Here is a 23,275-nt window from a genome sequence, read left to right as displayed (position 1 = left end):
TTTCAATGGGAATGAAAAAATAACTGCCATTTCAGTCTAGAAAAATTTATTTTGCCGAGCTTTCGACCTAGGGACTAGGTCATCTTCAGGGCTAGTTTAGAAAGTAATACTATTACATTTCAGGGTTGGTGTTTCTTCTGTCTTGTCTGTTCATGGACTGTCTGTTCAGTCAAATAAACAAAGAAATAAAACTTAAGTAAAGAAAAAACAAAACTGAAAAAGGCGAACAAGTATTAAAAGCATGGCAAAATGCCGTCTGCCAGAGTTTACTACGTTGATTACATATCAAAATAACAAAATACGAGTATAATATCACTTGAAATAAAATAAAACAAAAATATAACAATAAGAAAAAGGAAAAATACTGAATAAATAAATAAAAAGAACCACTTGAATCAAATTAAAAATAATATCAATATACCTAAATATAAACTCACCAAGACAAATTACCATACATGTGAAAATCCATTAAACAAATTTACAGGGAAAAACATAAAAACAAAACAAAATTAAATAAAAGAATAAAAAAATACTAAGAGATGTTTGAAATCCATTCAAACCTTATTTTCCAGGCAAGGCAGGCGTAAGAAATCAAGACGCGGCATGAGACCTTGTCATTTAAATAATTTAAAATTTCCCCTCTATTAAGGAAACCCTTGCCAAAATACAGTACTCTGAGTTCCGACAGAAGAGAACACTCACCCAAAAAGTGGTAGACCTATATAATAACCCTAGCTTCAAATTTATAGATAAAATACCATAACCTAATGGATTTTCAATTTTTAGAGATTTCTTCCCAAATGCCGCTAACCATTTTTATACATAATATATAATATAAGTAGTTTAACTTTTATTAGAATAATTTTTCTATGGAAATTCTTTAGAGCATTATAAATTTCTAAGTGGAATTTCCGCGCAACCTGCAGCTGTACAATCTGAATAATTTAGCAAGAATTAAATGAATTTCAAAATCGTAATTTAAAAAATGTTACAATCTCAAAAATTGTCTTTTAATTTCTTGAAAAGTCTTGTAATTTTTCACATTTTTTTTTAGGCAAGGAATTACCTGAGTGGTTAGCTTATATTGGATTCCAACGCGGAGATTCCGGGTTCTAATTCAGCTGCTGTCCAGGGATAGACAGAGAATACAGCCCAATATGGCGCCAGTTACCTCTGATATTGGTTGACACGACTTTTAAAAAAAGGCCCTAAAAGTGTGCTTCTTTAATAACTTTTTTTTTCTATTGTTATCAGAGAAAGAATCTGCGACAAACTCTGATCATATAAATTTTTGAAAAACGCCAGAATTAGTTTGTGCCTCTCCAATTAAAATTTCTAATATTACTATAAAAATGAAATCAGGCGGTAACTGGGCTCACTCGGCAAAGGAACATTGGCAGTCAAGGTTTTAAAACTGTCCGGTAGGTATAAGGGTTGATCGTCAAAAAGTGCACGAAAAAGCGAAACGTTGAAAAACGCCCAACTTTGAATTTTTTTTTTTCTCTTTTTGTATAAAAGATAAAATTTTCAAACTTTCTTTAAAATATAGGGCAAATCCTCCTTTATATCTGTAATTCTTTGCAACAACCCAGATGTTATAGATTTCGAGAAAAAAGTTGTTGAAAATGAGCAAAAACGGCATTTTCAAAAATGTTGTTCTTCTTCTTGTTGTTACCTTTTTTGTAAACAACGTAGCGCCTAAACGCGCGGACCGATTTTCATGAATGAGGTGTCATTCGATTCGGAATTTTATGTAGATGTGCCTTTTGGGGGTCTCGATCCTGTACATCGAATGGGACAGGAGTTAGCCCCCTTTATGTAAGGCCCCCTCCAAAATTATTATTACTAATTATAATTACTCTGTAAATCTTGGCCCGATTATGATAAAATTTGGTAGGGTGATAGGGTTAGGGCTCCCCTACGTAACATCAGAGCGACGTTCTGCTCTTACACTTTTTAAGGGGATAGCAATCGTTTTAAATTATCGACAAGTGAACAGATTTTAATGAATGAAGTGTCATTCGAATCGAAATTTTGTGCAGATTTGCACTTTTAAAGTCTCGACGCTAAGCCTTATAAGGAGGGGAGTTTGCCCCACCCAAGTAAGGCCCTTTCTAAAACTATTATTACCAATATTTCTATAACGCTTAGTCCGATTTTGATAAAATTTAGCAAGAAGAAGTGGTTAAAGCTCCTCTTCACGTGGCTGTGAAGTGCCATCATGCTCTTACACCTACTAAGAGGAAGTACTGCAATCGTTAAAATTATCAATGAGTGAACCGATTTACATCAATGAAATGTCGTTCGATTCAAAATCTTTGCCTCATTGCCTTTTAGGGAGCAGTACTATAATTGGAGTTTATTTTTCTTCTAATGATGATGGTGCTGGGGACGTATTTCTTGAAGGCTTAAAATTGAAATGGGTTGAGAGCACTATCTACCTGGGTCAGCTCATATCGTTCAGTGATAGCACCCTGAAAGAAATAAACAGACACATCGCTATAGCCTGGAAAAGATTCTGGAGCCTCAAGTTTGTATTTAAAAGTAAGATGAGCATCCAGCTAAAAAAAGCCGTGTATTTGAGGCGTGCATCCTCCCTTCCCTTCTTTACGGAGCGCAAGTTTAGACATTGACCAGGAGAGCTAAGAGTCGTCTTAGAGCTACCCAGAGTGCGATGGAAAGAAGCATGTTGGGTATTCAAAGAGCTCGGAAAATTAGGAACGCCGAAATTAGAAGGAAAACTGGGATGTCGGATGTAGTAGAAGCAGCTTTATTGCTGAAATGGAATTGGGCTGGACTCGTGGCCAGGATGAGCGAGATTAACTGGGCAAGGAGAGTAACAGAATGGATACCGTTAGACAGACCAAGGAAAAGAGGAAGGCCGTTCTTGAGATGGAAGGATGATTTGGAGAAATTCTGTGGGGTACTGTGGAGCAGAGCGGCTCAAAACAAACGTGGATGGAAGAAACAAGGAGAGGCCTTTGCCCTAAGATGGGCCTAGTTACCAATATTATTTTGTGCTTATTCTTTTCAAGTATTTTTAATTTTTAATTTCAATCTTATATTCAGTAAAAAATTTCAGATGAAAAGTTATTTTTAGTTATTTTTATTTTAAGTTTATTTCAAGCAAAATCTTCCGTTTTATTTAACATTACTTTTTGAATTTAATTTTTTTGTTTGTGTATATATTTAAATTAATTTAAAATGTGGAATTATATGCCTGTGTGCAATTTGTATTGGTAATAAAGGCTATTATTATTATAATTATTATTATAATATTACTATAATTTTGATTTATAAAGCAGGATCTTTACGACTATTCATTTTATTCATCAAGGCAAACTGAATTAATTTCGTTATACTTCTTTCAATGATAAGATGTTCTTTGTATATATAAACAATTTACCTAAACTCATGGGATATTATCTACAGTAACTTTGTATTACATCGGTTGACTCGTTGAAAATAAGTAATGTTCCATGCCTACATTTTCACATAAACGGTAATTTTTTTCATTAAGACTGCTTAGTTGACCACACTAAGGACGAACAACAAATATAGTGTTGACTATATATTTTTTTCTTTCTAGATTTGAAACCTGATTTGTTCGTATTGATAAGGGCACACCCTCAGCATATCCAGAAAGAGTTTTCAAATACATGAAAAAAAAAAATCAAAGCACAATTTTTTGATGAGGGCCCGCTGCGAGAGGAACGTTTGGCATTCGGAGAAAAACAAATTTCAAATCCTAATCTAAAAAATCAAATTTTGAAATATAAATGACCAATAAGCATTATGAAAACATTTTTTAGCAATTTATTAGAAGAATTTTGGAAATCTAAACCCAATCAAAAAAGTTACAGTTCCACAAAGCAACAATGCCTAAAGTTGCCATTTTATTTAATTTTTACGAGAGTATCTTTTCTGTAAATAACATAAATTCTGTATTCGCAAAGTAATAATATTGCTGAATCTAATATTCAAGTTAATCACCCGTAAGTGACGATAGAAACCTAGGAAATACTCAATTTTAATAAATTCTCTACATGATCTATTGAAACAACCACGTCAGATGACAAAACTTCGAAACTGTTATGATCGTAAATGCTCTAAGACGGATAAAATACAGGGTATTATTTTTTTCCACACTGTTTATTCATCATATATTTCTCAGTAAGAATATTTTTCATTCAAGGTCTGTTACCTTGGAGTTAGAGGTCAAATGCTCATCTAATATATGGGTAGCTGCTACGTCTAAAGATTTACATCTTCTATTCACATATTCTTCTGCTTCTAAAGAATAATCCTTACATTCTGCATCACTAGCTGATAAACATCTTCTTTCTGAATACAATTATTACATTAAAAGTCAGTACCTAAGGCGTACATCATTATTATCAATATAACTAACCTCTAATGAGAAGTTCTTCATCTGATGAAGATGAAGAAAGATGAGGCACAGGTGGAAGAGTAGAACGTGTCCTTATAGAGGAAGTTCCAGGAGGGTTTACACAGAAAGGTGGATCACTGGAAGAATTAGCAACCTAATCACAATAAGAATATAAAAATGTTATATATATAAATTAATATTGAGTACAATTAAAAATAAATTATATTTTATAATTAAATGTAACTTAAGACCCAAACGACTTGCTCTTATTCCAATTAGAACTCTCAATTGCTAAATTTTTGACAATTAACTTAACTGGAGAGGTATTTAGTTATCTCAGTCTCTCCCTGGGCATGCCATAAATTACTAGCAGGTAGTTAACAGTTAAATTACTACCAACCACCTAAGTATCTATTTTTTCGGAATTTACATAAGCATACATCTTACATTCTTCTCAATTGTAGGCATTCAGCTAAGCTAATTTGTTTTGAGAACGAAAAAAAAGTAAGTCAAGCCAGATTTTGAAATGACCTAGCACCTTTAATTTTATATATATCGAATTACGGTTTCCGGTTTCTTTCGTAACTTTTTATACTCTTTAAAACTGTGTATATGAAAATGGGGGTCAAATGCGAACTCTTACTTATGGACACGCGTCTGCCGCTATGCGGGCAGAAATCTAAAATCAAATCACATATTCTGAAACCAGAGGAGACGGGCAACAAATTTTTCCTCTTCAGTTTTTTGCTCAGATCAACCGCTTAAGCATGAAATGCTTTGAGCCGTCTTGAAATGAACACCCTGTATACCTGTATTGTATAATTACCCTTATTTATTTTGATAACCGCAAATATCAACATGGACTCAATAAGCAATTCTGAAATCTCTTTAAAAAGTGAGCTCTTTGAAAGGGTTAAAGGCTCTTTAAAAATTAATTACAATTAGCAATAATAAAAACTACATTCCTCAATGTGTTCTAAGTTGAGCCTAACCATACTAATCAATCGACCAGACATCAGACTTTTAACAATATCGCTTTATTATTTTGTTAATAGATATTCCATTTTAAAAAAAATCACAAAAAAGGGTGCAATTACGTTAGAGAATATGAAATGCGTTTGAAGTGTAAAGTACTCGCAATAACTGAATCTACAGTACACTTTTACAATTAAGCTACACCACATTTACCCAATTCAAATACACTTTACCTTAAGTAAGTCTTCCTTATCTTTTTCCCAGCCAAGTACACCTTTTACCCGGTGCCACCGAGATAACTTAGTAGGTTTTGTTGTTGTTGTAGAAGTAGAAGTGTTATTATTTTCAGCTTCCAAATAAGATAATCGCATCCTTAAGTAGGAATTGTCTCCTTTAAGTCTTTCTAATTCTGCCAAAATTCGACTGTGTTCATTAACATTTTCTTCTCCAATCGACATATTCTTTGCACAACGTTAAGCACACTTAAGGCGAGAGTTCACTAATTTCAATGAAATTCAGCTGGCATTCGTGGCTCGGACCAATAGTAACTAAACAACATACTGACTCTCGAACACTGAAAAAGAAGGGTTACCATTAATAGGTTGGACTAAAGCCAACTTTTTACAAATAGCATACAAGAAAAATTCTAAAAGCTAGTACCATCTTTTACCGCCGACAGTTCAAACTAATTTACACATTAGTTCTTGATTTACTTATTATTTTAATTTGTTTTCTTAAATAACATTTTTCCATTTTAAACTCTTCGCACCAAGTCTCTGTAAGACTTCTCAACATTAGCTCTTATCTCTATTCATTTAGCTCTCCCAATTATAAGAAAATGCTTATGTAACAATTTAAAACGAGTATACACAATGAAATGTTTTAATTACATTCGCAAGGCTTTCCACTGAATCCTCTTCTTCAACCCTACCTTAAAATTGTTTTTTAAATTCTTAAATGATTTCATCCAATCGAATGTTACACCTTGATACCATACGCATAAATCTACAAATTATTTGAAACATTTCTTTTTATGAAAAATGGTTTTAAGACAGTTCAGAAGGAGCTATGTGGCAGGATTTGTCTAAGTATCATTTCACCGTGTTATGTGCATATGTTTAAAACCATAAAATGTTAGTATAATTTTTATGCTGTGCACAAGTTAGAATGTTGAGAATTTCGGTAAAAGAAAGTAGGTGTAAGCGTTCACATCTGATCCCTTATAAATTGAGTTCGAAACAGTAAGTGTTGAGTTCTCTTCCAGCAAATGTCGGACCAAAGCGACTAATGCTTACAAAGAAAAATAGAAATGATTACCAGTAAAAGGAATTTTAGTAACAATTGGTATCTAACCTCTAATTTGTGGTCTAAATTTAGAAGCCAACAACATGAATCTAAGCACAGTGTCTTCTCCTCTATTTAGTCAGTGATGTTCATCTACTTAAACTTTTTGGACATCGGAATAGATGTCGGCGAGCAAAGAGAAGTTTGCTCATAACTGGAATATACATTAAGAATAACTAAATTAGGGTAAATTTTAAACACGCAAATAAGTTTCTGGAATTCTTGCATAAATTGTAAGTCTATTTAGCATAAAATGAGAAGATAATATAAGGTCACCATTACCTATAATTGAACGAAACGCCACAAAATAGACGACCAGGTAAGTAGCAAAAATTGGGTTCAATCAATTTTCACTAGTTATTTCAATTATTAGGATGATTATTCTTAACAAGACTAAGTTATAAAACTTTTCAGAACATACTGTGTGATCAAATATGTTAGAAACGTGAAAAAGTATAAAAAAGAATATATTATCCGCAGGCAACTGCTAAAAGAATGCACTCTTCATAACAACACTTAGTTTCAGTAATTAACAAAATAAAGTTTGATACCAATAATGATGAAAACTCTGTCACAACTTTACCATTACCCCTGCCGGCTCCACGAAGGTTACAACTGAATTAAGCACAATGAAAGCGACGACTCACGAGTTATCATAATTCAATCAGTAAGAATCAGAATCAAGTTGGTCTAGAGGTTGTGTAGTTCGTAAATGAACGGGTCCGTAAAGTGAACGAAAGGCCGGAGAACTAGATCTATTGAACACCTGAACAGTCGATCTTTAACTAGAGATGGATAAAAATTTAATCAATTAATTTCCAATTGAATTTAACAAAAATTAGTTGATTGAATTAAATTTTCTTTTAATTTAAATGGAATTTAATTAAAACTAATCATATAACAAATTAAGATTAAAATTAAATAATCAGAATTTTAATTGGTTGAATTAAACTCCAAATTAGTTTTAATCACTTTTGACGATTAATTTTTATAATTTAATCAAAATTTAAGTGATTAAATGTTCATAACCACAACTTTGCCAATGGTTGAACCAGAATCGGGCCAAGGCACCTTCATTCTGTCTAACTGGTGCCTCATCACCATCAACATTATCACAGTTCTCAAATTCACCACCTTCATTCTAACAATCTAATGTCACATCTACATCAACATTATCACTTTTCTTAAACTCAGCACCTCCATTCTAGCAATACGAGTGACATTAATTGTAGAAAGTGCATGGAAAATTAAGAAAAACTTTCAAAATATCTTCACTCTCACTACTGTTCCCTTTCTATTCCCTAAGACCCTCTCCAAAAATTGTGAGGTTGACTCCGTTTGTCCACATCTCGATAAATTGTTGAGGAGAGTGCTTGAGAATTACCGCAATCCGGTCTTTCAAATAAGTTCTGATGACATCTCTATTGACGTCTCGCTAGAGCTGGGTACCATGATTAATAGGATTTTTGTCATTTAAATCTATAAAACAAATAGCCATAATGGATGGTTTACTGGTGGAATATCAAGTAAAGTATTACCAGCTCACGGAAAACATTGATAAATGAGGAATAAAACATATCCTTTCTAAACGCATTGAGAAACCAAGTCCGTTCTAAGAGATAAAAAAGAAGGTTGCATTAAAGTAGCTAGTCAATCCAATGTTGGTTCAATGTCTTAAAGTGAGAATTATTGTAAAGTATGCAAAAGACTAAAACAATTACTCACAAGTTAACTGAGTAATGAAGCCTTATGTGAGATCAAATTTGTGATATGAGAAAAAGAAAAAAAGAGATCAAATTAATAACAATGTCGATAGGATTCGACACATACCCTCTGAACCAAACTATTACTCGAGAAAAAATTACTAGCCAAACTGACATTTAAGCTTAAGTACGCTTTCAGATCTGCTTCAAATCCGTTTAGCAAATTCATAGTAAATTACAGAAAAAGCCTTTCTTTAAAATTGCCCTTACGGTGAATTGCATTTCTTTCTTTTAGGAAGTTTGGTTAGAAATTTATTAATTAAATACTCAGAGGTAGTAAAATCTTAGAATATATACAAACGGAAGTTTTATTTGACCCCTCGTAAAGTGAGAGAATACTAAATTGGTTCTATGTAGGTCTAGAGAGTCTCCAACACGGTTGAATGTGAGTGTGAGGGAGGGCCTATCTTAGTTTAGTGAATCGATTGCTTATGAAGTCCAATCTGAAAAAAATAATCGAGAAGTTTTTGTTGGAGATACTCAGAAAGGTGGCGTCGCCAAAACGTGGTCCGAAACATAACTTGAAGTCATTAGTGAATGATTAAATCAATTTGATTGATTGAAATTAAATTAATTCGGTGATTAAAATTGAAGTTCAATTAAATTCGCAGATTTAATCATAATTTTTTTTAGTTTGATTAACGATTAAATTTGAAATTTAGTTCACTAATGAATTGTCATATGATGAAAAGTACGATTGATTTCGCCGATTAAATTCTGATTAAAATAAAAAAAATAATCAATTAAATTTATGACTAATTTGTATTTTTAATGAGTGCCCATCTCTGTCCTTAACCACCTTCGTTCACCTCTAGTTTCATTAGGCTAAAGTCAACTACTTCCACTGGTGACGGTTAATAAATTTTTTTGACTAAATGTTTTTCTTTGACCGTCACATCTGAAATTTGAACTTATACTTAGCAAGAATGTGAATGTTGATAAGAAGATAAAGAGTGCTCCAGCCAGTGAGTAAAAGATTTAGCCTAGAGCTTTTTATTTTTGTAAAATTATAAGATATTATTTTAAAAGCATAATATTTAATTCTTAATAGATGAATATTACTTTTCATATGAGTAATTATTATTAGAGTGATTTAGAATTTTTTTAGGGGAATAATGTTCCTACCCCATCTTGACTTCCGTGACATTTTTTGCTTTAAGTATCTTTAATCTTTCCCTCTTAAACAAAGTAACTACCTATATGTATTTGAGCGTAGCCTATTAATTTTATATTTATTAGAGTCAACAGCAAATAAGGAATTTCAGTTTCTGTGAGTTAAAGAAATATAGTTTTGTTATTAACTGGGATAGCTGTCTTTTAATTAAATATTTCAATAAACCATGACATTTATACGAATGTATTGGTATTGGGCAAGTACAGAAACTGGAATCAGTGAACGAGTTGGTGGAATTGATTCCAACTCTGGAACTGAATCAAAACCAACGAATCCAAAGGCAAACGCGTTCTGACCACCATTAGTTTACAATACATGAACCCACAAATACAAAACAGTAACTCACAAAAGAAGACAGTTAAACTGACAAGTGCAGAGATAAAGCAACTTTTCACTTCCAGGATTGTGATAATCCTTGTATAACAGGCTGGCTGATTGGGATCAGAGGTTATTATCTTACATAAATATGCGTTCTAAAACGAATAAAAACAACGATATTGTCCAGCACTCTGGATCAAATCATGTTTGGATCAACCCACCTCCTTCGTCAGTTACGGGGCTGCCAGTGACAATGCTCTTGAATAACTAACATTTCTGATTCGAGCGAGTCACTTATCGTTCACGAGCAGTTAACCAGAAAGATGTTAAATGAATAACTGTTTCTTTCTTCGCTTGGGTTTTCATTAAAACTCCCATACAGGAGCAAATGACTTACTATATCTTCCACATGATCATCTTTTACATGCAGCTGTTATGCTGCTTTTAGGCAAAACAATTGATGCACAATTAGGACATTGTTTACAGCTAATAAAATTACGTGACACTAATTTTACATTGTATTTGAACAAAATTCAAATACTGGTTGTATTAAATTATATCAATTTCCATGCACTATACTTTTTGAACAGAAAAATGTAGATTTTTTCATCATAGAATTTTTCAAAAAGTAAAAATATGAAAGTACGTGATTTTTTTTTTTTGCACAAATCTTTAATTTTCCGAACACCATGGGCGATTTTAATTTTTGAAATTGGCAATTTTTTGTCTGCCCGTAACGTATATGAAAGAACGTTTTTTTTGGAAATAGTGATTCTAGTAGATTCGTTCATCCACTTGTGTCGTTCAAAAGACTCGAAAAGCTATATCATGGTAATGGGTTAATGGATAATTAAGTTAATACCATTAGCTGTGGGCTGAAAGCGTAGTGTGCAGTGCAGCATGGTCTGCTCGCGAGGTCATCTGGTACTGCTGCCGTTGGCTACTGCCTTCGCTATTCTCGCCACCATCATTATCTTTCTCAGATACGGTAAATATTCTGACATTCTTCATGTAATAACATAATACTAATTATTCAAATTAATTTTTTGTTGCCACAATCATTGCATTTACAGGTAGTTGCCCTGAAGGTAGTTTTGCATGCGACGAGTCATATAGCTTGTGTGTTGTGCAAAGTTTAATTTGTGACAATAAAGGTGACTGTCCTAACAGGGAGGACGAGGATCTTCGTGTTTGCAGTAATATCTCTTTTAAAAAGTTATTTTTATAACGTTATTAAACATACCAAACCTAACTCATCTCACCATTTTGTAGGAGACATGCACGGAGTTTTCTGGGAATTAATTAAACTTTGGGATAATTCCTCAAAGAACGACGTTTGTGGTAAAATTTTTCTCTATTTAATTGTTGGTCTTATTGAATTCTTGGAAACACACTTCTTAACTTCTCTTGCCACTGCACAAAAATAGAGTCACAATACGAGTTTTCACCGGAAGTTCAATTTTTGAGTATCTCTCACTTTCGAAAATGGCTTAGTGCATGTTGCTAAAATGAAAAATTGTAGAAAACAAACTTCACAAAGCGTTTTTCAATTAGATCGGTTAAAAGCTTCATACGAAGACAAAATCACAAATTAGCTTTCAGCTTTTGAAATAAAAATAAATAATTCAAGCATAGGGTTCACACTTCAGATAGCTAAATTATCAACAGTTAGTGTGGAGAAAAAGTGCGCTGCCATTATTTACAATTTTTGTTTCCACACTTTTCTGTTCTTACGATGAGAAAAATAAAAAACCAAGAATATTACCTTGCCGGTAAACAGTTATAGAAAACAAAGTACAGAAAAATCTTTTCAGTTAAGAGTCACTTCCTAACAGCCGATTTTGCTTAAATTTGAAATTGTAGTCTCATAATTGGTTCTTATTAACGTACAGACAACACAATTAATATGGCAATGGTGCAATACAATTAACGTAACAACACTTTACGAGGTTATTTAACCACCCTCTCTCCCAGAGGTGTCATTAATCTTAGACCACTATTTGAAATACAAGTTATAGATCAATCCTCAGATTGAAAAGTGGTAATATTACGTACTAAAAGTATCACGACATCAGTATTAAATGTTAGCTTTCTGCGAATTGTAGTTTTTGAAATGGTTCATGTTCTCAGAATACGCGCTGAAAAAACCTTTTCGTGTTCAAGGAACCTCTAAACATAAGGTCCTGTGAAAAATCAATTTCAAAAATTTAAATTGGTCTTTTGGCGTATGGGAGACTAAAAGTGTTATCCCAAGAGCTCGAAATGCGGTGTAAAAGAAAATTAGAATAAACAGACCGAACTGGAAGACAAAAGTCTGGCAACTAATACGAGGTATTGTGCAAGAATGCGAGCTTATTTATTGGAAGTTTAACTTTTTTATTACATAGGTTGTTAGGGCAATTATCCTCAATTTATGTGTCGCGACATTGTTTGTTGGATTGAATGAAAGGTAGAACAAGTTATTTATAGATTTGAGTACAGTCTCAAGGAATGCAATGACTGAGCAGTGGCTAGTGTAGTGAAGTTGCGTGTGTACATTAATTTTTTGTGTCAAATGCAAAGTAAAATGACTCAGTTAGAAGAAAACATTTTCTAGTAATTCTTGAAAATTGAACAATCCATTGAGTAACGGACGTAGTTCCGGGTTAGGAATATTCATTTCAGTCTTCATTTTAACAACTCATTTAATGCCTCTCACTAGTTCTAAAGAAATAAGACCGCAAACTTCGCAAAAATAATACTTTATAGGAAATTTGTTGTATACTTTATTTAGCACTATAGATGTTTCAATTAAATTGTAGGAGACGTTTTTGAAACACAAAGTACAGAAAAAATCTTTTTAGTTAAGCGTCACTTCCTAACAGCCGATTTTCCTTAAATTTGAAAGTGTAGTATCATAATTCTCTGTTGGCGCCCAACAAAAAAGATAAATTTGAACTTTCTACCGTTCGTCTTTTTTGGTCACTCTCCTTTACCAATTTTTGTAATGGTACTTTTTCGAAGTACCTCAAAACGGTGAAAATTTAAAATCCACATGACAATACCTTCTCTTACAAACTAGGGTAAGAAAAACTTAAAACTAGGCGACTAAAATTTCATTTAGCTGTTTTTTTTAATACTTAATAAGTTCTAAATATTTCTATCCATTAGCTGTATCTATCTATCTAATTAGCTGCATTGCTTGTAGATATTTTGTGCACAAAATTTACCCAAAAGGATCAGTACAAATATTACGGAATTGTGATTACTCTATAGATGATAAATAATAATTATATCAAATATAGTTTAATTAACATTGGATTTTATTTGATAAATTGTGTTCATTATTCCGCTTGTAAGAAAATGAAATGTACTTGAAGCATAATCCAGGTAGCATTGACTCGGTGGAGTGTTCATGTGGTATTCGTACTGCGTCTCAGCCAATTTGCTTTATTTGACCGATGCCCGCTGTAAACCAGGAAGAAGTAGCGGGTAAAAAAAGTTAAACAACAATGAAACAAAAGTTGAATTAAAAAAGAGGAGCCCTATGTGTCTGCCTCATTGGCGGTTAACGAGTGACTCGCGCTTCTTCCTCTCTTAAACGTTTTTCTTAATTATTGGCCTTTAGTAATACATTACAATCTACAATGCAACTCGGGAAATCATCAACGATAAGCCAATCAGAACCTGAAGAAACAGAACTATTAAAAACAATATGTTTACATTTCTGAAACGCTGCACTTTCATTACTTGATCTTTCCGGTCTACAAGATCAGTTTGGTATAGTGATTTCGACTTTACTTACGTACCGTCTCGCACTACAATTGCAGCCGAATTACTTGCTGGCCCTTAGATTTTCTCTTCTTACATCTCTCTGTGCGGTGTTGTCTGTAACGAGAGAACTTTGTCTGTTGGCCGGCAATGCACTGGAAAAAGCTACAGGTTCCAATAACACAGATGTTAACGCATCTTTAAAAGAAAAAAAAAATGAAATTAAAGTTAGTCACACAGTTAACAACTAAAAATTGAATCAGTGTTTGTATTGCAGTATTGGTTGCAATGGTGTATGCTGTATGGTATGCCTTGGATATGAAATGCAATTGAACCGCAGTAATAATAAAGTTTTTTTTTTGTCTGATAAGCTTTTAGATAGTCTGAATTCCAGGTTCAAACTATTCACCCAGGATGAGTAAGAGACTTACAGGTCTGTAGCGAAATATGCGTTTTCTCTTGTTTGTGATTACTTATACTTTCCGTTTTGTTTCAAGTACTAGGTACGTATCTTATCTAAATAACTGTTACTCTTAACTGTTGAAAATTGAATTAGACTATTACTGTTTATTTCAGGAAATTTCGATAACTAATAGATAGATTGTTAGATATTTAACCATCACCTGGACTTCTTTTTTAACTTCAACTCCTGTATCTCCTTAACAAAAACATAGTTTAAAAAATTTCTTTTAAGACGAGTAAGAAAAATTAATCTGCGTTTCCAGTACTTCTCCCTAAAAGGCAAAGAGAAATTAAACTTCAAATACGCACGATTGCAATACCTCTCTTTAATAACTGTAAGAGTAGGATGGTACTTTAATGTGACGCAGGAAAACTCGAACCAAATTCCGTCGAAGGTTATTAAGAGGGGCAAACTCCGTTTCTAATGTTATAGATGTCGAGACCCACAAAAGCTGTATCCTCATAAAATCTCGAATCGAATGACAATTCATGGACGTAAATCGGTTCACGCAGAGTTGGGCACTGATTAAAAAAACAATTAAATTCCAAATTTTAATTTTAATCAGAATTTAATCAGCGAATTTAATCGTAATTTTAATCATATGACAATTATTTAATCAATTAAATTTCAGATTTAATCGTTAATCAAACTAAAAAAATTATGATTAAATCTGAGAATTAAATTGAACTTTAATTTTAATCACCGAATTAGTTCAATTTCAATCGCTAATCCATCTTTTAACCATCTTTACCACTGACTAGACTTACATATGGTCTACCGGAAAGTTCTGCCCGTTTTTGGAATAAAACAAAATACAAATTTTTCTTACCGTCAATAAACTTTATTAAATAATATAATTGCCATTATATTAATGATATCTCGCCAGCGTGAGCGCAATTTATGTATTTCATTTTTGAAAAATGTTTTATTTTTTGATGCGAAAAATTTAACCAGTGCTTGTTTGATATCTACTTCATTTTCAAATGTTTCGCCCTTCAACAAATTTTGTAAGGACAAAAACAAGTGATAGTCGTAGGGTGCTAAGTTCGGGGAATATGGTGGATGCGACAGAATTTTCCAGCCTTGTTCTGCAATTTTTAGACGAGTCCCTAAAGCAGCATTTGGCTTGGCATTATCATGATGCACTATGATGTTCTTCCTATTGAACATCGTCGGCCTCTTTTCTTGGACTGCTGTCTTTAAATTATGCATTTGCTAACAATACTTCTCCGAATTGTGCTTTTCGATCAGTTTTAAAAGCTCATAATATGTAGGTCCTCGAATGTCCCACTATACACACAACATTCTCTTATTCAGAGTGAAATTAGGTTTACAGGATTTCCGGGTTCACAATATGCCCTTTTCCTAACGATGTTTTCGTAGGTAATCTACATTTCATCCCCAGTTATCATCCGGTTCAAGAAGAGTTCGATTTTGACCTCGAATTACGGATTTAACCCCAATAGACTATTTTCAGAGGGGATATCTAAAAAATAAAGTGTACAGTAACCTTAATCCCTTGGCTTCAGTCGAAGATCTGGAACATCGAATAACTCTAGCCTGCCTAGATCTTGTTTGTTCCATTTGAAAAAAAAAATTTGAAAATGTGTTTTCTATTTTTTTGAAATTTCCCGCAGTTTAAAAAAAAAGTGGGTGGAGCACATAACTCTGGTCACCCTGTTCATAAATCTATTGAGTTGCCAACATGGTTAAATGTAAGTGTAAGGTGGTCCTATGTAAGCCTAATGAGTCGCAAACATAGTTAAATGTGAGTGTAAGGTGGTCCTATCTAAGTCTAGTGAGTCGCCAACTATGTTAAATGTGATTTTAAGGTGGTCCTATCTAAGTCTAATGAGTCGCCAACTATGTTAAATGTGAGTGTATGGTGGTCCTATCTAAGTCTAGTGAGTCGCCAACATGGTTAAATGTAAGTTTAAGGTGTTCCTATATAAGTATAGTGAGTGATAAACGTGGTTAAATGTGAGTGTAAGGTGGTCCTATATAAGTCTTGAGAGTCACCAACATGGTATATATGAGGCACCAGACAGGTAGACTGAAGGTGCCAAGTTTGGGAAAGGTGATAATATTGATAGAGAACAGGCACCAGCTAGGCGGAATAAAGATGCATTGGTCCGATTCTGGTTTAACCATTAGCAATGTTTGGTTTTAAAAATTTAATCTCTCAAATTTTGATTAAATTAAAAAATTTAATCGTCCAAAGTGATTAAAACTAAATTTGGAATTTAATTCAATCAATTAAAATTATGATTATTTAATTTTAATTTTTAGTTATGATTAAAAATTTTAATTGATTAAATTCCGATTAAATTAAAAGTGAATTTAATTTTAATCAACTAATTTTGGCCGATTAAATTTTTTAATTTTAATCATGATTAAAATTAAATTTCGGTTTAATTCAATTGTTTTTTAATTGATTAAATTTTTGCCCAACTCTGGGTTCACGAGTCACGATAACGTGAATTCACGATAATTTGAACGATTGCATTACTTCCTGTTAGTAAATGTAAGAGCATGATATCACTTTAAAATCTAATAGGGAAGTTTAACCACTTCTTCGAGCTAATTTTTTTCAATATCGGAAAAAGCGTTATAGAAATATTAGTAATAATAGTTTTACCACGCGGAGGTCCCGGGTTCGAATCCAGCAGCTGACCCTTAGATTTTCTCTTCCTAGGAGCTTCTTACAGCTCACTGTCCGGTGATGGACAGTGTTGTCTGTAACGAGAGAACACTGTCCGGAGGCCGGCAGTGCACTGAAAAAAGCACCGGGCGCCAATAACCTCAGATGTTGATGCGCCAAAAAAAAAAAAAATAAATAATAGTTTTAGGGCAAACTCCCCTCCGTAAAAGGCACAGCGTAGAGGCTCTAAAATGAAAATCTGTACAAAATTTCGGTTCGAATGACACTTGATTCATGAAAATCGGTTCACGCGTCTATAATTTGAAACGATTGCCATACTTCACCTTAATAGGTGTAAGAACAGAACGTCGCTTTAATGTTACTTAGGGGAGCCCTAACCCTTTCATCCTACCAAATTTTATCCTAATCGGGCTGAGATTTACATAGTTATTAGTAATCTATAATTTTTGAGGGGGCCTAACTTACCTGGGGCAAACTCCTCTCCCATTCGATGTGCTGCGTCGAGACCTCAAAAGGCACATCTACAAAAAATTCCGAATCGAATGACACCTCATTCATGAAAATCGGTTCGCGCGTTTAGGCGCTACGTTGTTTACAAAAAAGGTAACAAGAAGAAGAACAGCAACAACAAGAACAAGACCAATTCTTGAAAATGCCGTTTTTGCTCTTTTCCAGCATCTTTTTTCTCGTAATATATTAAATCTGGATTTTGACAAAAAAATTACAGTTATAAAGGAGGATTTGCCCTATATTTTAAAGGAAATTTGAGAATTTTATCTTTTATAGAAAAAGAGAAAAAGAAATGTCAAAGATGGGTGTTTTTCAACGTTACGCTTTTTCGTGCAGATTTTGACAACTGTCCTACCGGACAGTTTTAATTATTTTGATATATCTGAAGAGGTTATTTATATTTTGTATGGATAGTTCAGTGACATTAAATGTAGAATATTATATTTCACTTACTTTGTTTCCTACTGAAATTAATCTATTTCAGAAAAGTTAAACTGAACGTATTCAGCAAGCAGTACATTTTTCTTCAACTTGTTTGACAGCGTCGTTATGTACTTCCAAAGATGGAACAGCTTTTTTCATTATGTGTTTAGCTGCTTTACACTTGTTGGTATCATTTGGATGAATATCTGACAGGAATATTTTTTGTGCATATCATGTTTTTATTATTAAATAATAATAACCAAATGGTTGGTTAGATAATTAGTCATGTTTTCGTAGGTCTAACTCTAGTTCTCTGCCACAATCTTCGGATTCTGTTCTGTCTTGTTTGAGACCTGAGATGAAGTTAGATACTTAATACTTTAGGTTATCTTCGTTTCGATTTCTGTAATTACTGATTATGAATTCGTTCAATGTTAGTTTAGTTAATAATAGAAAGTCTCATAAGTAGCATTCAATTTCAGTTACATATATCAGAAAAATATTTTTAATAGATAATTTTCTATCAATCATGTAGCGGAAATAGTCACAGTTTATTAATCTCTTGTTTGTGATTTCGTAACAAATAGTAGCAAGTATACAGGGGAGTGAGTAGAACTGAAAGGTTAGCACTAAGGCTAGCATTTCCGGTTGTTTGCTATTTTGGTAGGATTTTAGTTATTCTGGTGGAAGGATATTTAGGCCATAATCAGTAAATAGCTATTTAACATAGGATAATTTGAATTAGTTTTTAAATAATCCCGTTCTATGTTTTTACGATTTAGATAATGGTGTAATAAGCAAGGATTATCACTTAACAAAAAAAACTTAAAATTATTTTCGTAGATTCCATTGTTGAATTGCTTGTAAACAGTAATAATGCTTGATCTTAAGTTGGCGTTATGACAGAACTACTGTTTATATTTTTTTCGGTCTATCTATGTCGCTCTTTGAGCTCTTCGTGTTTCCTCAGAAAATGTACGAGTGTCGTATAACGTTCGTTATGGTTCAGTGACCGATTTTTGTAAGGACATTCTTACCAAGTTCTTACAAGATACCTTCACTTTTAACACTTCGATTTCAGTTTTGGTTTAGGTTCAATAAATGGAACGGGAATTAGAAATGGGCTTTATTTAAACAGCTTCAATAGGCCGAAATTTTTGAAATTTCCTATTTTTGGTAATTGTGACACTAATAATAATTAATAATGTTTCTGTTTTCCACTTGTATTATTAAGTTAATGGTACCACATTAAGAGATTGCCATTCTGTCTAATACTAAATTCGTTTGGAGTTCCTATTCATAATCCTTGAATACTTACATATAAACTGCTTTGATTTTAATAAAAATCTGTCCTATTGCTTCTAATTATACTTTCGTGTTTCGCAATTCAAGTTTAACATCTTGATATATTTTATTAGCTTAGGGTTATTTTACTGATAAGAAATGTCTGTTATGTTCAGAATTAGACGAACGACCACAGCAATGCATGTGCAGTGACCTAACTGTATTAGTCTGTGCTGGACTCGAATTGAATTTTGTACCTCCTAATATATCCAACAGGACTTCAAAACTGTAAGATAATATCCATTCCATAGCATTTCTGCCTACATGAATTAAAAATAAATATATTATTTCATTTCAGAATATTGGTAAACAATCAGATAACACTGACCAATCTTTCCTTCAACAACCTCAAGTTGACATTGTTGTAAGTAACGTGTTGGGCTAAAGGTGATAAATTCTGTTAAAAACTAATTCTTACACTCTCTTTTTTCTAAGCAGAAATCTTGCAAATAATTCGCTCGTTAACTTACCGGCTGGCGTTTTTAAAACTCAGAGCTTTTTAAAGAAAATGTAAGTAACATTATTTACTGATTTTAAAGTTAAGATAGCACTGTAGTTATGATTCTCTGTTTTTGACAGAATTCTAGATGGCAATCAATTAAAAATAATACCAGAAGAACTATTTTTTGGTCTTCATGATTTAGAATGGCTTTTTTTACACAATAATCAACTAAAGGAATTAAATTTGAAAAGTTGGTTTATGAACAATCTAACTTGGTTGTAAGTATCTCATTTAATGCATACTTGGTTTCCACCGCACTGATTTTCACTTCTGCCCAACTTCAGTAAACTTCATTTCTGTACCTCACACAACTTTCTGTCATAGCGTGTAGAGGCAACTAAGGGCAGGAAAAAACTAACGCACATGACTGCCTGCAGTAAGTGAGACATAGGTGTTTCCTTAACAAAACATTTCCATTAACAAATTGAGTATAATAATACAATATACAATGGTATAAAGATCAGCAATTGATTTATATTTTCTTCTCAGTTTATAATGTCAGTACAGAAAAGAGGATGCCTTAATTTATAATAGTAGGAATTATTTGCAATCAATAAAGTGTTTCATTTTACATATTGTCTTATAAATTAAGTTAAAAATATCTACTATTTTATCAATTCAAAAATAACTAGTTTCACTATATGTCTTCTTATTAATTCGATAAAAACGGTATTTAAATTTAAATAATATAAAGCTTATCAAGTATTACCTTATTAAAAAAATGTATCCTCTTTATTCTATCTGCTTTATCTTCTGAAAGCTTATAAAATTTTAAGCTGCTCTCTTAACTTGGATGTAGCGACGCTCATAAATATACGTAACTTAACAATATTCTCTAATTATTCAAACACTTGAGGTGTGAGACTTATGTTTATCTTTAAATCTGACTTTGCATCAAAATATAAGTATAATGGAATGAACTTTAAAAACTCAGTTATCTGATTATAATACTAAAAACTAAAATTAAACAAATTAGAAAAAAGAACCTAAAATTACTTATAAGAAGATAGAATACTGTTTTTGCCTTAAGATATGTGACATAGTTTATAAGTGTGCTTATTTCTATCTAGAAAGTTGTGAAATATACTCTGAAGTAATGATGTTTAAAGTTGGGTTTCCCCTTCGGTAGTCTATTTCAGTTTTTATTAGATCGGCTTATTTATTAGCTCTTCACAACCTGTTAATTCCAAAAGTTTATTTTGCAGTTTGTAAAAAGTGGTACTGGATTTGATGGATCTGATCAATTATATTCTTATGGTAGGTGAATTCCTTTTATAATATAATGCCGACGCTGTTTTGAGGCCTACTTTTTTTGCAATTAATCAGAGATTTCTGCATCAATTTTTAAAATAACCACTATTCATGGTATACCTTTCGAAAGGTGTTTTTATGTAGATGTTTTTCATGAGTAGTGCGCGTTTTAAACTTGTACAATATTTTTGAGAAAAATAAAGTCAAAGTTTATTGAAAAAATTAGAAACTTGCGATTTCTTATGTTTGGGCCACAAAGTGAAATACTTGATTTTATTATTTTGGAATATAAATTAGCTTATTTAAAAGGAAATTTAACCTTCTTTCTAATGACTTATTGAAATTGCTGTAGCTTTAATAGTTTGAGAAATATAGACAACTGTTTGATAAAAAGTAGCGATTCCTTGAAAAAACATAAAATTAAAAAATATCTATAAAACGGAGCGAAATCGAGCCATCGTTTATAAAGAATTTTTTGATGCAAATGATGCCCAGAATCTTCTCCCGAAGTAACAGTAGTCTTATGCTGAACACCTGTATAATTTAATGTAATCTATAATTAACATAAAATATAATTTATAGAATATTTGTAGTCATAGACATAAATTATATTAATAATACAATGGTAAAAATTTAGAAAAACAATTGATTTTAGGTTTTTTAAGTAATATAAGAAATTGAATGACACAGTTTAAACTTTACTTTACCGAATTAACAAATTTTAATGATTGCACAATTAATTAGATTGTAATTTTCCCTAGTGACTAATAATAGAAAAATCAGTTCTTTCAGTATCAGTACATTCTATAAAATTAGTACATTCTATATTATATAACTAGTAGACGAACCCACATTCTACTTCACTCAAAGCAACTAACAATCCGACCTACTCAGTGGAGTTTGGTGTCTGGGTGGTTTGTTCGTGTAGAAGTCTAGTGTTTCTAGTTCTAGGGTCTCAACTAGTATGGTGAGGAGTCCAAAGTCTATTTGCCTGGATAGCTATAGCTTCTAGGTTATACAGTTGAAGTAGCCGATATTCGTGATTTTTATTTTATTTTTTTTTATTTATTTTTTTAACTGGGACCACACGTGCCAGTCAATCACTACGATAGATCATGTAACCTGGTATTTCAATACGGTAAGAGGTGTTTCAGTGATGTCATGATTCTTCATTCACGGGATATTTTAAAATTTTTGTCATGTTCAATGCTGTAATTGCTAAAACGAGAATCGTTTTGGACCTAAATTTTATTTGATTAATAAATTCAATGAGTGGCTATGTTATATATTTCTTTTTTATTTACAGTTCTTTTCAACGCAACGGTTATTCCATAACTCGAGATTCTAAATTTTAAACATTATAAATAAGAAGTACTACTTTAAAAGAATGGCACTTTGCCGTTTGGTGATCCATCTAATACAAATTGAATGTTAAATTCAATATACTTTAAAATTAAGCAAATTTGAAAAGTGTATTCCCCACTTTTTATATCGTCATCGACTAAAAACTGTAAATTTCGTAAACTATTCGTTAAATTTCAGAACTCTTTTGCGCCCTTTATTGTGATAAACTGTTCCATAATTATACTAATATAACTCCGTTTTTATTCCTTTACACAATTCTTTGTAATCCTTCAAATTAATATTATATTAATCTTTTGTCCATTTTAAGTTGTTTTTCCTGTATATATTTAGAAGAACGTAAACTTTTTATCTCTTCACAAGCTTTATCAAGCCATTTTTGTTTGAACCCAGTCATAAACCTATTTCGAATGGTCGGCGTACACCTCCTGAAAGACAGTAAATTTGCCGAATCTGTAAAAAAGAAGTTTTTCAAATTCTCGCGTCTTAAATATCAGCAAATTCACAACAATTTTATTTTTATTTACAGAGATCTGACTGGCAACAAGCTGAAGTTAAGTGATGAATATTTTCCAAAAACGTTACCATCTCTTTCACTATTGTAAGTAAAATCTTTATTTATAATTTATAAATACATTTTATACAGGTTTAATAACTTTATAAATGTCACTTTGTAACTGTATTACATTGTACCGATGTGTAATATTTTGCTACTTGCGTTGATATTATTTTATTCGAATTAGGATTTGCAAAACTCAAGCAAACCTCAAAAGCACCAAAATCACAATTCTTTTTCCAGCAGACGTGAAATAGTCCTGCTGATATATAAATTGAATCGGTGCACACCTTCCTCACCATAATACACAATCCTTTTGTTTTTATTAATAATGTATTCTCGCTTGAATACTTGAGAGGAATTCAACAGATATACAGATACAGGTGAGGGTAATGGAAATTCTGGAGCTGTGGGTATGCATGGTCGTTCTTTAAGTAATACAGTGCTTTACAGTAGGTCGCAATGTGGTGCTAGTTGTATTGATTTAA

At 32.4% G+C, this 23,275-nt stretch overlaps 2 protein-coding genes and 1 long non-coding RNA gene across 19 annotated transcripts in view; 1 reads left to right on the top strand and 2 right to left on the bottom strand.

Moving 5' to 3' along the window:
- The window catches only part of LOC141458050 (uncharacterized), a 29,445-nt gene extending 22,010 nt beyond the window's left edge, over window positions 1-7,435 (bottom strand). The window contains exons 1-4 of one of the 5 annotated variants that reach the window (XM_074135567.1): window positions 7,293-7,435; window positions 5,599-5,939; window positions 4,412-4,544; window positions 4,205-4,344 (exon numbers count right to left, since the gene is read on the bottom strand). In XM_074135567.1, the coding sequence (XP_073991668.1) occupies window positions 4,205-4,344; window positions 4,412-4,544; window positions 5,599-5,823 (498 nt within the window). In that variant the 5' untranslated portion in view covers window positions 5,824-5,939; window positions 7,293-7,435. Of the gene's footprint in view, window positions 1-4,204; window positions 4,345-4,411; window positions 4,545-5,598; window positions 5,940-6,025; window positions 6,149-6,718; window positions 6,861-6,991 lie in introns of those variants that run through there. The other 4 variants (XM_074135565.1, XM_074135566.1, XM_074135564.1 and 1 more) reach the window with 4 other exon arrangements.
- The window catches only part of LOC141458053 (relaxin receptor 2-like), a 76,787-nt gene that overhangs the window by 29,032 nt on the left and 24,480 nt on the right, over window positions 1-23,275 (top strand). For 7 of the 12 annotated variants that reach the window (XM_074135582.1, XM_074135580.1, XM_074135577.1 and 4 more), the window contains exons 1-8: window positions 10,815-10,952; window positions 11,038-11,160; window positions 11,237-11,305; window positions 19,233-19,344; window positions 19,415-19,480; window positions 19,555-19,626; window positions 19,696-19,836; window positions 22,761-22,832. In XM_074135582.1, the coding sequence (XP_073991683.1) occupies window positions 10,865-10,952; window positions 11,038-11,160; window positions 11,237-11,305; window positions 19,233-19,344; window positions 19,415-19,480; window positions 19,555-19,626; window positions 19,696-19,836; window positions 22,761-22,832 (743 nt within the window). In that variant the 5' untranslated portion in view covers window positions 10,815-10,864. Of the gene's footprint in view, window positions 1-6,918; window positions 7,029-9,221; window positions 9,438-10,814; window positions 10,953-11,037; window positions 11,161-11,236; window positions 11,306-12,455; window positions 12,609-19,232; window positions 19,345-19,414; window positions 19,481-19,554; window positions 19,627-19,695; window positions 19,837-22,760; window positions 22,833-23,275 lie in introns of those variants that run through there. The other 5 variants (XM_074135587.1, XM_074135586.1, XM_074135581.1 and 2 more) reach the window with 5 other exon arrangements.
- Window positions 13,149-14,954, bottom strand: LOC141458056 (uncharacterized). Of its 2 annotated transcripts, none has more exons than XR_012460731.1 (4): window positions 14,530-14,954; window positions 14,338-14,448; window positions 13,753-13,912; window positions 13,149-13,630 (listed from the first exon to the last, which is right to left on the bottom strand). It is a non-coding gene; the product is annotated as an uncharacterized lncRNA (long non-coding RNA). The 2 variants fall into 2 exon arrangements; XR_012460730.1 differs by having other exon boundaries at window positions 13,242-13,411; window positions 14,530-14,947.

The sequence above is a fragment of the Rhodnius prolixus genome, unplaced genomic scaffold (assembly GCF_049639745.1).
Source record: "Rhodnius prolixus isolate KJV_2025 unplaced genomic scaffold, Rpr scaffold_5, whole genome shotgun sequence".
In the NCBI taxonomy this organism is placed as follows: Eukaryota; Metazoa; Arthropoda; class Insecta; order Hemiptera; family Reduviidae; genus Rhodnius; species Rhodnius prolixus.
Note: the sequence above shows the minus strand (reverse complement) of the source record. Positions and strands in the feature narration are given on the sequence as shown.